This window comes from Chionomys nivalis, chromosome 12, assembly GCF_950005125.1.
Source record: "Chionomys nivalis chromosome 12, mChiNiv1.1, whole genome shotgun sequence".
In the NCBI taxonomy this organism is placed as follows: Eukaryota; Metazoa; Chordata; class Mammalia; order Rodentia; family Cricetidae; genus Chionomys; species Chionomys nivalis.
In genome coordinates this window covers 47,986,556-47,998,789 of record NC_080097.1, presented here as the reverse complement: position 1 = coordinate 47,998,789, position 12,234 = coordinate 47,986,556, and the positions used below count along the sequence as shown (strand labels likewise).

The window sequence follows — 12,234 nt, the reverse complement described above, 5'->3', positions numbered from 1 at the left end:
AGTGACACACTTCCTCCAACAAGGCCATTCCTACTCCAACAAAACCCTGTCTCCTAATAGTGCCACTCCCTGTGAGCTTATGTGGGCCGATTCCATTCAAACCACTTCACTGCGCAAGCCACATAACTTCATGTGCTTTAGAATTAAGCCACACTACATACTTTATGAAGTTACTATGTGTATCAAATGGTATCATGGGCTTTTACCTACCATCAAGTCACTATAACTAAAGAATTCCTTACAGTACTTTATTCTTTTGACTATACCAGTTCAATTCAGCATCCAAATTACTCAAGTGAGATTAAAAACCATTAAATCACAAAGGAATTTATTATATCACATTATTATTTAAAAAGAAAGGTTAACATTAATTATGGGAAAAATTAAATAACAGAGAAAAATTTAAATGTATGCATGCAAGTGTTCTTAACCATGAGATACGAATGTGGAAAATGTCCTCATCGAGTTTCAGCAAACCCAGAGTAGTCTTGCAATAATCTGGTCTCTGTAGATGAGGATAGTGGAGAATCTGAAAGCCATTTGGCTAAGGAAGGGTTGAGGCTGGGACCTGGTGTCAAAACTTTAGATAGAAAACAGCAGTTTTAAAAACACAAGTTGGCAAAGTGTTCAGTGCTCCACCAGCCGTACCCAACACTGCAAGAAAGGCTCGTCAAGAGCTACAGAAAAGTCAGTGAAGACTGACAGACCCCTCAAACAAAAACTAACTTTTACTGCCTTGGTCTAGTTGATAGAGTGGAACTTAGGTAGGCGGATAAGACAAAACTGAATTCTGGGAGAAAGAAAGCAGAGTGAGAGAACAGCCATGGAGATGCCAGGTCAGACATGCTGAATCTTTCTCGGTAAGCCACGACCTCATGGTGGTATACAGATTAATAGAAATGGGTAAATCAAGATATGAGAGTTAGCCAATAAGAGGCTACAGTTTCTGTGTGGTTATTTCAGGTGTAAGCTAGCAGAGCAGCTGAGACAAACAAAGGGCTCCTCTCCATTCAACAGCACACTTTTAATCCCAGCACCTGGGAGGCAGAGGCAGGTGAATCTCTGTGAGTTCAAGGCCAGCCTGGACAACCTGTGATACACAGAGAAACCCTGTCAAAAAAAAGGAAGGAAAGAAGGAGGGAGGGAGGGAGGGAGGGAGGGAGGGAGGGAGGGAGGGAGGGAGGGAGGGAATGGCCAGATTCAACCTGAACAAAAATATTTTTTAAAAAACCCTAAAAACTGACCCTTTTCGTCAAGATGGCGCCGAAAGCGAAGAAGGAAGCTCCTGCCCCTCCCAAAGCCGAAGCTAAAGCGAAGGCCTTGAAAGCCAAGAAGGCAGTGCTGAAAGGCGTCCACAGCCGCAAAAAGAAGATCTGCACATCGCCCACCTTTCAGCGGCCCAAGACCCTGCAGCTACGAAGACAGCCTAAATACCCCCGGAAGAGCGCGCCCAGGAGGAACAAGCTTGACCACTATGCCATCATCAAATTCCCCCTGACCACCGAGTCAGCCATGAAGAAGATAGAAGACAACAACACACTTGTGTTCATTGTGGACATCAAGGCCAACAAGCACCAGATCAAACAGGCTGTGAAGAAACTCTATGACATCGATGTGGCCAAAGTCAACATCCTCATAAGGCCCGACGGAGAGAAGAAGGCATATGTTCGGTTGGCTCCTGATTATGATGCTCTGGATGTTGCCAACAAAATTGGAATCATCTAAACTGAGCCCAGCCGGCTAATTCTAAATATACACTTTTTCACCATAAATAATGCTGCTTGGTCTTTTTTTTTTTTTTTTTTTTTCACTTTCTGGTTGGGCTGCTGACATTGCTGTACTGTGGTATATACTAAGGTATATGCTTATAGGGGTGGGTGCTGGGAAGTGTTTTCCCAGCTCTGAGCAAAAAATAAATCTATTTACTCCATTGGAAAAAAAAAAAAGAAACCTAAAAACCTAACCAAACCAAAAAACCACAAACAAACAGATACTCCAAATCATAAAAGATAAGCCAGAGAAGATACTTGTGATGCAAATAACTGGAAATCAGCAACAGACAGCCACCTATCAGAGCAGTGACAAAGTCACAGGGGAGAAGCCACAAGGTCAGTAAGGAGCATCACCTTATTACTAACAAGGGAACGTAAACACTAAGGAACTGGGGTAGTACTTCAAAAGCTGGCCAAAAACAAAACAAAACAAAAAGACAAACAAACAACAAAAAAACCCCTTTGTGTCTAATACACACAAAGGGGGGAAAATGTTTGAAAATAAAGTAGCCACTTGAGTTGAAGATTCTTTTTCCTACAATGCAACAATCACAGATTTGGGTAAAAACAAACAACATCAACAACAACAACAACAACAAAAACCCTATAGAGACCAGGAAGGGAAATTACAAAGAATGTGGATATATGGATGAAGAAGAGAGGTCATTTTAAATAAATGTAACAGCAGTGTTGAGGACATGAATATGATATTTACACAGTTAGTGCTCATAGCAGATGACAAGAATGTCAGTTCTTTATTTGCTTTGTGGTATATTCAGTACAAACAATGCTTTTTATCTTTGTAAGAAATATTAGTTACTATCTTTAAAACCCATAATTTATAGGCTAGGGGAAAAACAGTAATTGACCGTCTATTGAATTTCTTATCAGACTTGCTTACTAAAAACTCCTAATATAATTTTCAGACCAAAAAGTAAATAAAAGACATGGTTGACTCTTATCAATTGCTTCCCTATATTACCTAGTACTCAATTATATGTTGTTTTATGGCTGGTGAACAGACAATGGTTGGTTTTAAAACATCAAACCACAAGAAAACAGGAAACTGTCATTGTCACCGTGTACTCTTGAGCACTGTATGCTAATCGTATCCTCACCCCAGCACTGCTGTTATTATTTTTCTAAGACACCCTTTATTGTTTATCTCTGTGCTTACTTACATTTACTTACAGAATATGCTTTCAAAAAAATTTTTTTTTAAAGTTCTTTCTCTTAAACAGTTCATTCAGGAAGAAAAGATACATGAACAAAGGAAGTGCTTTAACAGTGTTTAAGAGACCTGACAGATCACATTTAGATGCAGAAAAGGCCTTTGACAAAATCCAACATGCTTTCATGATAAAAGTCCTGGAATAGGACTAGGGATACAACAGGAATACCTAAACTTAATAAAGGCAATTTACAGCAAGCCCGTAGCCAACATCAACTTAAAAGAGAGAAACTCAAAGCAATTCTATTAAAAACAGTAGCAACACAAATCACTGAACATGGAGTGGTTGAGTTGATGCCTACATGGAGCCTATGTTCTAGTCTCTTTAGTGTGGTAAGAGAAAATGAAGAGAGAAACATGGGCACCAACCCAGTCACAAAATCTTCAATCTATACTGACTGCAAAATATGCTAAAACAAAACATGTGGGAGTAGCCAATGTCTGATTTGACTTAAGGCCCACTCCACAAGAAGGATGACATACCCAACACTGCGTGAATAACCAAGAACTAGATAGCCCAGAGACCTAGGGTAAAACCAAACACTACTGATCTAAAAGAATCAATAAAACGATTCCTCATGATATTGTTACACTCATAGATTATTAAGTCATCATCAGAGAGAGATCTACCTGCAGTAGATGGGAACAGATGCAGAGACACAGCCAGACATTATGCAGAAAGAGAGGAAGTCTAAATTGGCGGTCTCCATCAAATTTCCTGTCTCCCAGAGCTCAGGGAATCACAAGGAAGAGGTAGAAAGATTGTAAGAGACAGAGGGGATGGAGGACACCAGAACAAGGCCCTCTGGAGCAAGTAAGCAAAGTGCTTATGAGCACACAGAGACTGAAGCAGCAAGCACAGGGTTTACACGGGTCTGCACCAGGTCCTCTGCATGTATATTATAGCTATTAACTATGAGTATTTTATGGGACTTCTCAGTGTGAGAACGAGTGGGTCTCTGATTCTTGGTGCCTGCTCCTGAGATTCTTTTCTTCCTGTTAGATTTCCATGTCCATCTTCAATGTGATAGTTTTTGCTTTATCTTATTATATTCTATCATGCTTGAGTGTTATCTCTTAAAAGCCTGTTCTTTTCTAATGAGAGGCAGAAAGAGAGTAGATCCAAAGAGAAGGGAGGAACTGAGAAGAGTAGAGGGAGGAGAAACCTTAACCAGGATATATGGTATGGAAATAGAATCTATTTTCAGTAAAAAAAAAAAGCTCTTGCTCTCAAAGAGTTCACTGGCTAGTAGGAAGGAAAGCTACATGAACACAAGCCCTTTGGTCTGAAATGTGAGAGCTTCAATAGTGTTTAGAGGTCTGAGACCACAGGTCGGGAGCAGTGAGGTGACGGGTGCACAGATGCAACGTCAGAACACTTCAGAAAATGCCTTTCGAGGGGCTGAGTGGCCACTCAGCAGTTAAGAACACTCACTGCTCACCTACATGATTGCTCACAACCATCCATAAACCCAGTTCCAGAGGACCTGACACCATTTTCTGAACTCCACTGGCACCAGGCAAGCAAGTGGTGTACATAAATATACTCTGGCAAATACATATAAAATTAAATAAACCTTAAAAAATTAGAAAAGAAAAAGAAAACTCCTTTTAAAAGGAAGAAGGTTGGGTACCATCTAGAGGATGGGGTCCTCTGAGTTGTTCTCAGTTATTCTCCTAAGACTAAATACCAGCTGGTCACACACCAAACATGGGCAAGCCATTAAATATTTCAAATATTCAAACAAAACAGACCTATGAAAATTTAATTTATGGACAGAATCCAAATAAATCATCTTTAAACTTCTTTCTAAATCTAAAATTCTGATTCTATGACTCTTCAAATTCAAAAGTACATTACAAAATATTCTGAATACAAACAAGAAAAAATAATCCAAGGGAGTTTAACTGAATTCTGCTTTTTCTGCAAAACTGTTCAAATTCTTACTAATCTGATGACCAGTGAAATTTCCACAAAAACAGGACCCTTCTGTCAGAGCTGAAACAGTTTTCTCCCCTATAAACCTTGACTTTCAAAGAACCAGAAAACATTCTGTGGTAATGGAAATAAGCTGTTTTAAGCTCATAGTATGGAAATATAAATCATCTTTTAAAATGAATGTCTATGCAAATATATGTGTTATATATTTATTATAATATACTTATTGCCTTCACTTTAAAACTTTAATGTACATGCTTAAGAGAACTGGAAAGAAAACAACAGATCCGACTACTTATTTTTAGCAATCCTCTTTTCACTATCACACATTCTGAGAATTATAACAAGGGTTCCCTTACCTGGTACGGACACGGAATATGATATTCTCTGCAGCGTTCCTGTATCCACGTTGTTTCCCAGATGCCACGGTAAGCTTGCTCGTAAAAGTAACATCCAATTACAACCAAGAGTGGTACAAGGTAAAGAATGCTGAAAACACCAATCCGGATCATGAACTTCACTAACTTATCTTGGTTTTCCTTTTCTAATGGGATCTCAATCCGAACTCTGTTTAGGGATATAATGCCGGCTAAGAGGAGAGAAACCCCAACTACCACATAGAGGCAGAGGGGAGCAAGAACAAAATATCTTAACGCATCAACATCGTAGAGGCCGACAAAACACACGCCACTAATATTGTCACCTTCAATTTTATTCATCGCTAAGAGGATGATAGTTAGAGTTCCAGGGATGCCCCAGGCACTGGCATGAAATAGCAATGCTTTCTTCTCAATAGCTTCACTACCCCACTTTGGCACAGCTGCTAAAAACCATGTGATGGTAAGAATTACCCACCATACACTGCCAGCCATAGTGAAAAAATAGAGTACCATAAAAAGCATGGTACAGGCTTTATTATGAGAGCCTTGTGTCACTGTGGAAGCCTTATACTGTGCAGGGCTAGATGCGTTGCAGGCTACTCGGTCCTCAAGCAAAAAGCCAATGAAGAAAATTAACGACACCATCATGTAGCAGACCGCATAAAATATGATAGGTCTTTCAGGGTAACGGAATCTCGTGACATCAATCAAAAAGGTTAAAAAAGTAAACAAGGTGGCAGAGAGGCAAATGATTGAAATCAGTCCTATGAAATAGCGAGCAAATGACAGCTCTTCTCTCCTGAAGTACATATTGGGACATGGTGGTGAACAGTCTCGCACGTGCAAAAAGGAATAGCCAAGATCAGGATCAATTTTCAACTCTCGGGGACACCAAAAACCATAATCCCTCTGTACTGCAACTGGGGCACCTTCAGTTGGATCTCCAACTAAATTCAAATCCACAAGTCGGGGATATGGCTCATCACAATCCGGAAACCTAAAAAAATAAAAGATGATAACCATTTACTTTCATGTAAGTCTGCCAGTCATTACTTAACAATTTCAAATTCTAAATTTAGTACCTGTGACCTCAACTATTCCTATCACTTGTGGTAAATAAAAATAAAGAAAATGAGGGGCTGGAGAGATGGCTCAGTAGTTTACAGAGCACTGGCTGCACTTCCAGAGGACCCGGGTTCAATTTCCAGCACCCACATGGCAACTCACAACTGTCTGTAACTCTAGTTCTAGAGTTCTGACACCATCACACAGACATACACACAGGCAAAACACAAATGAACATAAAATAAAAATAAATTATATATTTAAAAACATTCAACAACAACAAAGAAAATGGCATATTGTGGGGAGGCTTCAAGCAGATTTTAAATGACAGTCTTAAATTAGATTTGTTTTACCATTAAAACAGTCAGATCAGCCATCAATGATAAACAACATACATATGGAATATTTATTTAGTACAGTCTTTACAGTTTCCAAATGTGAAATGTGTGTGTGTGTCTGTAACTAAAAGTTTGAACTTAAGATTTAAAAATCTTCCTTAAATGCATGGTCCAAGTGTTGTGAGCTAGATTAGTAATAAACAACCTTACAAATGACTTTTAAATCTTGTGTGCACTCTCCAAATATCTTCGGGGGAGGAAATACTGGGATTAGAACCCAGGGCTTTTATGAATGCTGAGCAAGCACTCTGGATGCCCCTAGCCCAGTCTCTGCTTATGTTACTGGGTAACTAAAGAGCATTTCAGGTCTTTAATGTCACCGAGCTTTTCCCACTATCATGACAACTTCTCTTCAGCCCACTGTATCCTGTAATTCATTTACTTCCAAACACAAATATGCACAAAATTAAGAACATTTTAAAAGGAAAATTCTATGTACCAGTCACCACAAATCATATTTCAGAAAGCTATCATGTCCCTCTTAGGACTCCTTTCATTATATCTTGTGTATTATATTTTCATTTAACTCTATTAAAAAATTTTCCTTCTTGCTGGGCAGTCATGCACACCCTTAATCCCAACATTCCGGAGGCAGAGACAGGTGGATCTTTGTGAGATCCAGGACAGCCAGGGTTACACAGAGAGATCCTGTCTCAAAAAAATAAATAAATAAATAAATAAATAAATAAATAAATTTAAAAAATTCTTAGTTTCTTCAACGACCCTGTCATCATTTTATAGTGTGTTATGGTTTAATATGCATGGGTCTGTGTATTTCATAGTCTCTCTAGGTGCTGATTTCTAGCTTTAATCATTGTAATCAGATAGAATACAAGCTATTATTTCAATTTACCTATTTTGCTGAGATTTGCTTTGTGAGACTCCAGAGAAAGTACCAAAGAAAGCAAGAACGAACTCTGTGAAGAACCGTAACACAAGGGACACATGAGAAGAGGATCCAAGAAAGAAACAAGACTGACTGGTTTGACAAAGTAAAGCACCACAGTCCAGAAATGATGTTCTAAACACACAAGGACAGGAGGGCAAGCTGATGATGAGGGAAATAAAGGTGAGATATAGGTTTAAGTAAATGCCAGAACCAGAATCTTAACTCTTAAATTTGTCTAAAATATCTCAATTTCAACGTGTCTACAATTTCTTTTATTTTCTCCTCTGAAAGCTATCTTTGTTCAGCTTTCATGAACTCAGTCCCTATATCCAATTATTATGAACTCAGCTGCTGTCTCTAACTACCTTTAGCTTTATCCCATTATCACTACTTCATCTGGCTCTGCTTTTAACTTATTTTTTAAATGTATTAGCCATTTTCCAACTGATCTTCCTGCATGCATTTTTGCTCAGCTTGAATTACTTTCTGCTACCTCTTAGATTTCTTAGATTACTCAGGCTGAGTTACACGAATATATTTATTTAACAGGCATAAATTCAACAAATATTGAGTGTCTTCAGTGTGTCAGACTCCTCTAGATGCTGAAGGCAAGCAGCGAATAGAACAAAGTCCCTGTTCTTATGGGTCTAAACATCTATCAGCAAAGGTGCTGAGGGTAACAAGAGAAAATTCCATGAAATTGAGGAGTGAGTCCTATGGTCTGAATGCCCCCAAATCTCATGTGTTGGGACTTAGTCCTCACTGTGGTAGTATCAGTTACGAAGGCAAGGCCCTCATGGATTTGACTTCAGGGGGAGTTTGCCCTTTCGCTTCCTAGTCCTTCTATCATTCGAGGACATGGTATATTCCTCTATCAGATACTGCCAGATTACAGTCAAAAGTACTTTGAAGGAGAACTGAATAGTCTAATGAAAACCATGGAGTAACCTACATGATTATCAATAGGAAGACAGCTAAGTACTTCTCAGATATTAACACAATTAACCATCAGGTATTACTTTTAATCAGTAATTTTAAAAAATGAACCAAACACACATATGCACGCATGCGTATGTGTAATATATAAAACCAAGCATGTGCATAATTAATAATTAATTTACCATGATATTTACCTCACCTTGGGGAGAAAAGAAAGCGAATGTGAGCAAGACAAGGACCAACAAAATACACAGTTGTACTATAGAGCCCCCAACCCCACCCTACCTTACTCTACACAGGGTCACAATATGTAGCCTAGGCTGGCCTCAAACTCACAATCCTCCTACTTCAGCTTCCCAAATGCTGGGATTATAAGCATATGCCACCAAGCTCAGCTTGTATCTACAGTGTTTTATTTCTTAAAAGAAGATCTGATACAAGATTAACTCAAAAAAATCAGTAGCCCTCCTGGACACAGATGATAGAAGGGCTGAGGAAGAAATCAGAGAATAACACCCTTCACAATAGCCACAAATAGCATAAAATATCTCAGAGTAACTCTAACCAAACAAGTGGAAGACTTGTATGACAAGAACTTTAAATCTTTGAAGAATGAAATTGAAGAAGACACCAGAAAGTGGAAAGATCTCCCATGCTCTTGGGTAGGCAGAATTAACATAGTAAAAATGGCAACCTTACCAAAAGCAATCTACATATTCAATGCAATGCCCATCAAAATCCCAGCAAAATTCTTCAAAGACGTCAAAAGAACTTCATATGGAAAAGCAAAAAACCCAGGATAACCAAAACAATCCTGTACAATAAAAGAACTTCTGGAGACATCACAATCCCTGACTTCAAACTCTACTACAGAGCTACAGTACTGTAAACAGTCTGGTATTGGCATAAGAACAGACAGGAGGACCAATGGAACTGAATAGAAGACCTGGATATCAATTCACACATCTTCGAACACCTGATCATTGATAAAGAAGCAAAAAAATCAAATGGAAAAAAGAAAGCATGTTTAACAAGTGGTGCTGGCATAACTGGATATCAACATGTAGAAGAATGAAAATAGACCCATATCTATCACCATGCACAAAACTTAAGTCCAAATGGATCAAAGATCTCAACAGAAAGCCAGCCACACCGAACCTTATAGAAGAGAAAGAGGGAAGTACACTTGAACACATTGGCACAGAGAACCACTTCCTAAATAGAACCCCAGCAGCACAGACACTGAGAGAAACAATAAATAAATGGGACCTCCTGAAACTGAAAAGCTTCTGTAAAACAAAGAACATAGTCAACAAGACAAAACGATAGCCTACAGAATGGGAAAAGATCTTCACTAACTCCATATCAGACAGAGGTCTGATCTCCAAAATATACAAAGAACTCAAGAAATTGGACACCAAAAGAACACATAACCCAATAAAAAAAAAAATGGAGTACAGACCTAAACAGAGGACTCTCAACAGAGGAATCTAAAATCGCTGAAAGACAGTTAAGGAAATGTTCAACATCCTTAGTCATTAGAGAAATGCAAATCAAAACAACTCTGAGATTCCATCTTACACCTATAAGAATAGCCAAGACCAAAAACACTGATGACAACTTATGCTGGAGAGGTTGTGGGGAAAAGGGAACACCTCTGGTGGGAATACAAACTGGTACAGCCCCTTTGGATGCCAGTGTGGCGATTTCTCAGAAAATTAAGAAACCGCCTTTCTCAAGATCCAGTAATACCACTTTGGTAATTGAGCTCAATTGTGCCACAAGGACATGTGTTCAACTATGTTCATAACAGCTTTGTGTGTCATAGCCAAAACCTGGAAACAACCTAAATGCCCCTCGACTGAAGAATGGATAAGGAAAATGTGGTACATTTACACAATGGAAGTACCACACAGCAGAAAGAAAAAAAAAACCAGCTTGAATTTTGCAGGCAAATGGATGAAGCTAGAAAACATTATTTTGAGTGAGGTAACCAAGACACAGAAAGACAATTAACACATGTACTCACTCACAGGTGGGTTTTAAACGTAAAGCAAAGAAAGTCAGCCTACAAACCACAATTCCAGAGAATTTAGACAACAATGAGGACACTAAGAGAGACTTACATAGATCTAATCTACATGGGAAGTAGAAAGTAGAAAAAGACAAGATCTCCTGAGTAAATTGGGAGCATGGGGACCTTGGGGAGGGTTGTAGGGGATAGGGGAGAGCCAGGGAGGGGATCTCAATAAATATGAATAAAAGAAATGTAAAAAAATAAACAAATAAAAGAATGCCAGGCGGTGGTGGCACACGCCTTTAATCCCAGCACTCAGGAGGCAGAGACAGGCAGATCTTTGTGAGTTCAAGGCCAGCCTGGTCTACAAGAGCTAGTTCCAGGACAGGCTCCAAAGCTACAGAGAAACTCTATCTCGAAAAACCAAAAATAAATAAATAATAAATAAAAGAAGATCTGAAGACAAACGTTACAAAATGCCAAGACAGCGAAAAGGCAGATCATTATGAATACATAAATATCCCCTTATTATTCTGCATCACTGAAATAATTTAGAAAATAAAAGGTATGTTATATAACATACTATACTATTACTATTAATAGTGCTCATTCCTACAGCACTATAGGAATGACTGCTAAACAAATCTTTAAATCTTCTGTAACAGCTCACAGTCTATATGTTAGATAAGATTTGAAAAGCACCCAAAATTTTCTCAACTGAGTGTTAATGTGTGATTAAAAAAAATCAAAGAAACAAAATTGACACAACAGCTCAGATATCAGCACATCTATATCAAAGGCATTTAAGCTGCTATAATGGTAGTCATGAGTAATTCTTTTCTTATCTATATTTTCTTTTCGTTTGTTTTAGTTTTGAGACAGGGTTTCTCTCCATAGTCCTGGCTGTCTTGGAACTCATTCTGTAGACCAGGCTGGCCTTAAGATCTACCTGCCTCTGTTTCCCAAGTGCTGGGATTAAAGGCGTACGCCACCACTGCCTGGCTTCTAATTTTTCATGAATGTCATTACTTCTAAAAAACAGAAAAGTAGGGCTGGAGAGATGGCTCAGAGGTTAAGAGCACTGATTGTTCTTCCAGAGGTCCTGAGTTCAATTCCCAGCAACATGGTGGCTCACAACCATCTGTAATGAAATCTGGTGCCCTCTTCTGGCCTGCAGGCATGCATGCAGACAGAACACTATAAACAAAATAAATAAATCTTTAAAAAAAAAAAAAAAAACCAGAAAAGTATTTTAAAGGTAGAAAAGAAAATCAACCAAATGTCCTGTTTATATAATTCTTAATTCTTTTCGATTTCTTCACAGAAATTCCTTTTTCCTATCATTTTCATTTACTTCTTCCCAATTCTTTTTTTTTTTTTTTTTTTTTTTTGGTTTTTCGAGACAGGGTTTCTCTGTGGTTTTGTAGCCTGTCCTGGAACTAGCTCTTGTAGACCAGGCTGGTCTCGAATTCACAGAGATCCGCCTGCCTCTGCCTCCCAAGTGCTGGGATTAAAGGTGTGCGCCACCACCGCCCGGCTTTCTTCCCAATTCTTTCTTATGAAAAATGAGACAATGAAACAGTGCTCAACATTTATATACACAT

At 38.7% G+C, this 12,234-nt stretch overlaps 2 protein-coding genes across 4 annotated transcripts in view; one reads left to right on the top strand and one right to left on the bottom strand.

Annotated features, from left to right (window-relative positions):
* Fzd3 (frizzled class receptor 3) overlaps positions 1-12,234 on the bottom strand; it is a 70,576-nt gene that overhangs the window by 33,501 nt on the left and 24,841 nt on the right. For all 3 annotated transcript variants that reach the window (XM_057785808.1, XM_057785807.1, XM_057785809.1), the window contains one exon: positions 5,302-6,319. In XM_057785808.1, coding sequence (XP_057641791.1) covers positions 5,302-6,319 — 1,018 coding nt within the window. The remainder of the gene's footprint in view (positions 1-5,301; positions 6,320-12,234) is intronic.
* LOC130884652 (60S ribosomal protein L23a-like) lies at positions 1,258-1,868 on the top strand. Its single transcript, XM_057785810.1, has one exon. The coding sequence runs from the start codon at positions 1,258-1,260 to the stop codon at positions 1,723-1,725; it is 468 nt and encodes a 155-aa protein (XP_057641793.1). The 3' UTR covers positions 1,726-1,868.

What these genes read in the sequence shown, in the direction of transcription:
- LOC130884652 (XM_057785810.1), top strand. Translation starts at nt 1,258, where the DNA reads ATGGCGCCGAAAGCGAAGAAGGAAGCTCCTGCCCCTCCCAAAGCCGAA.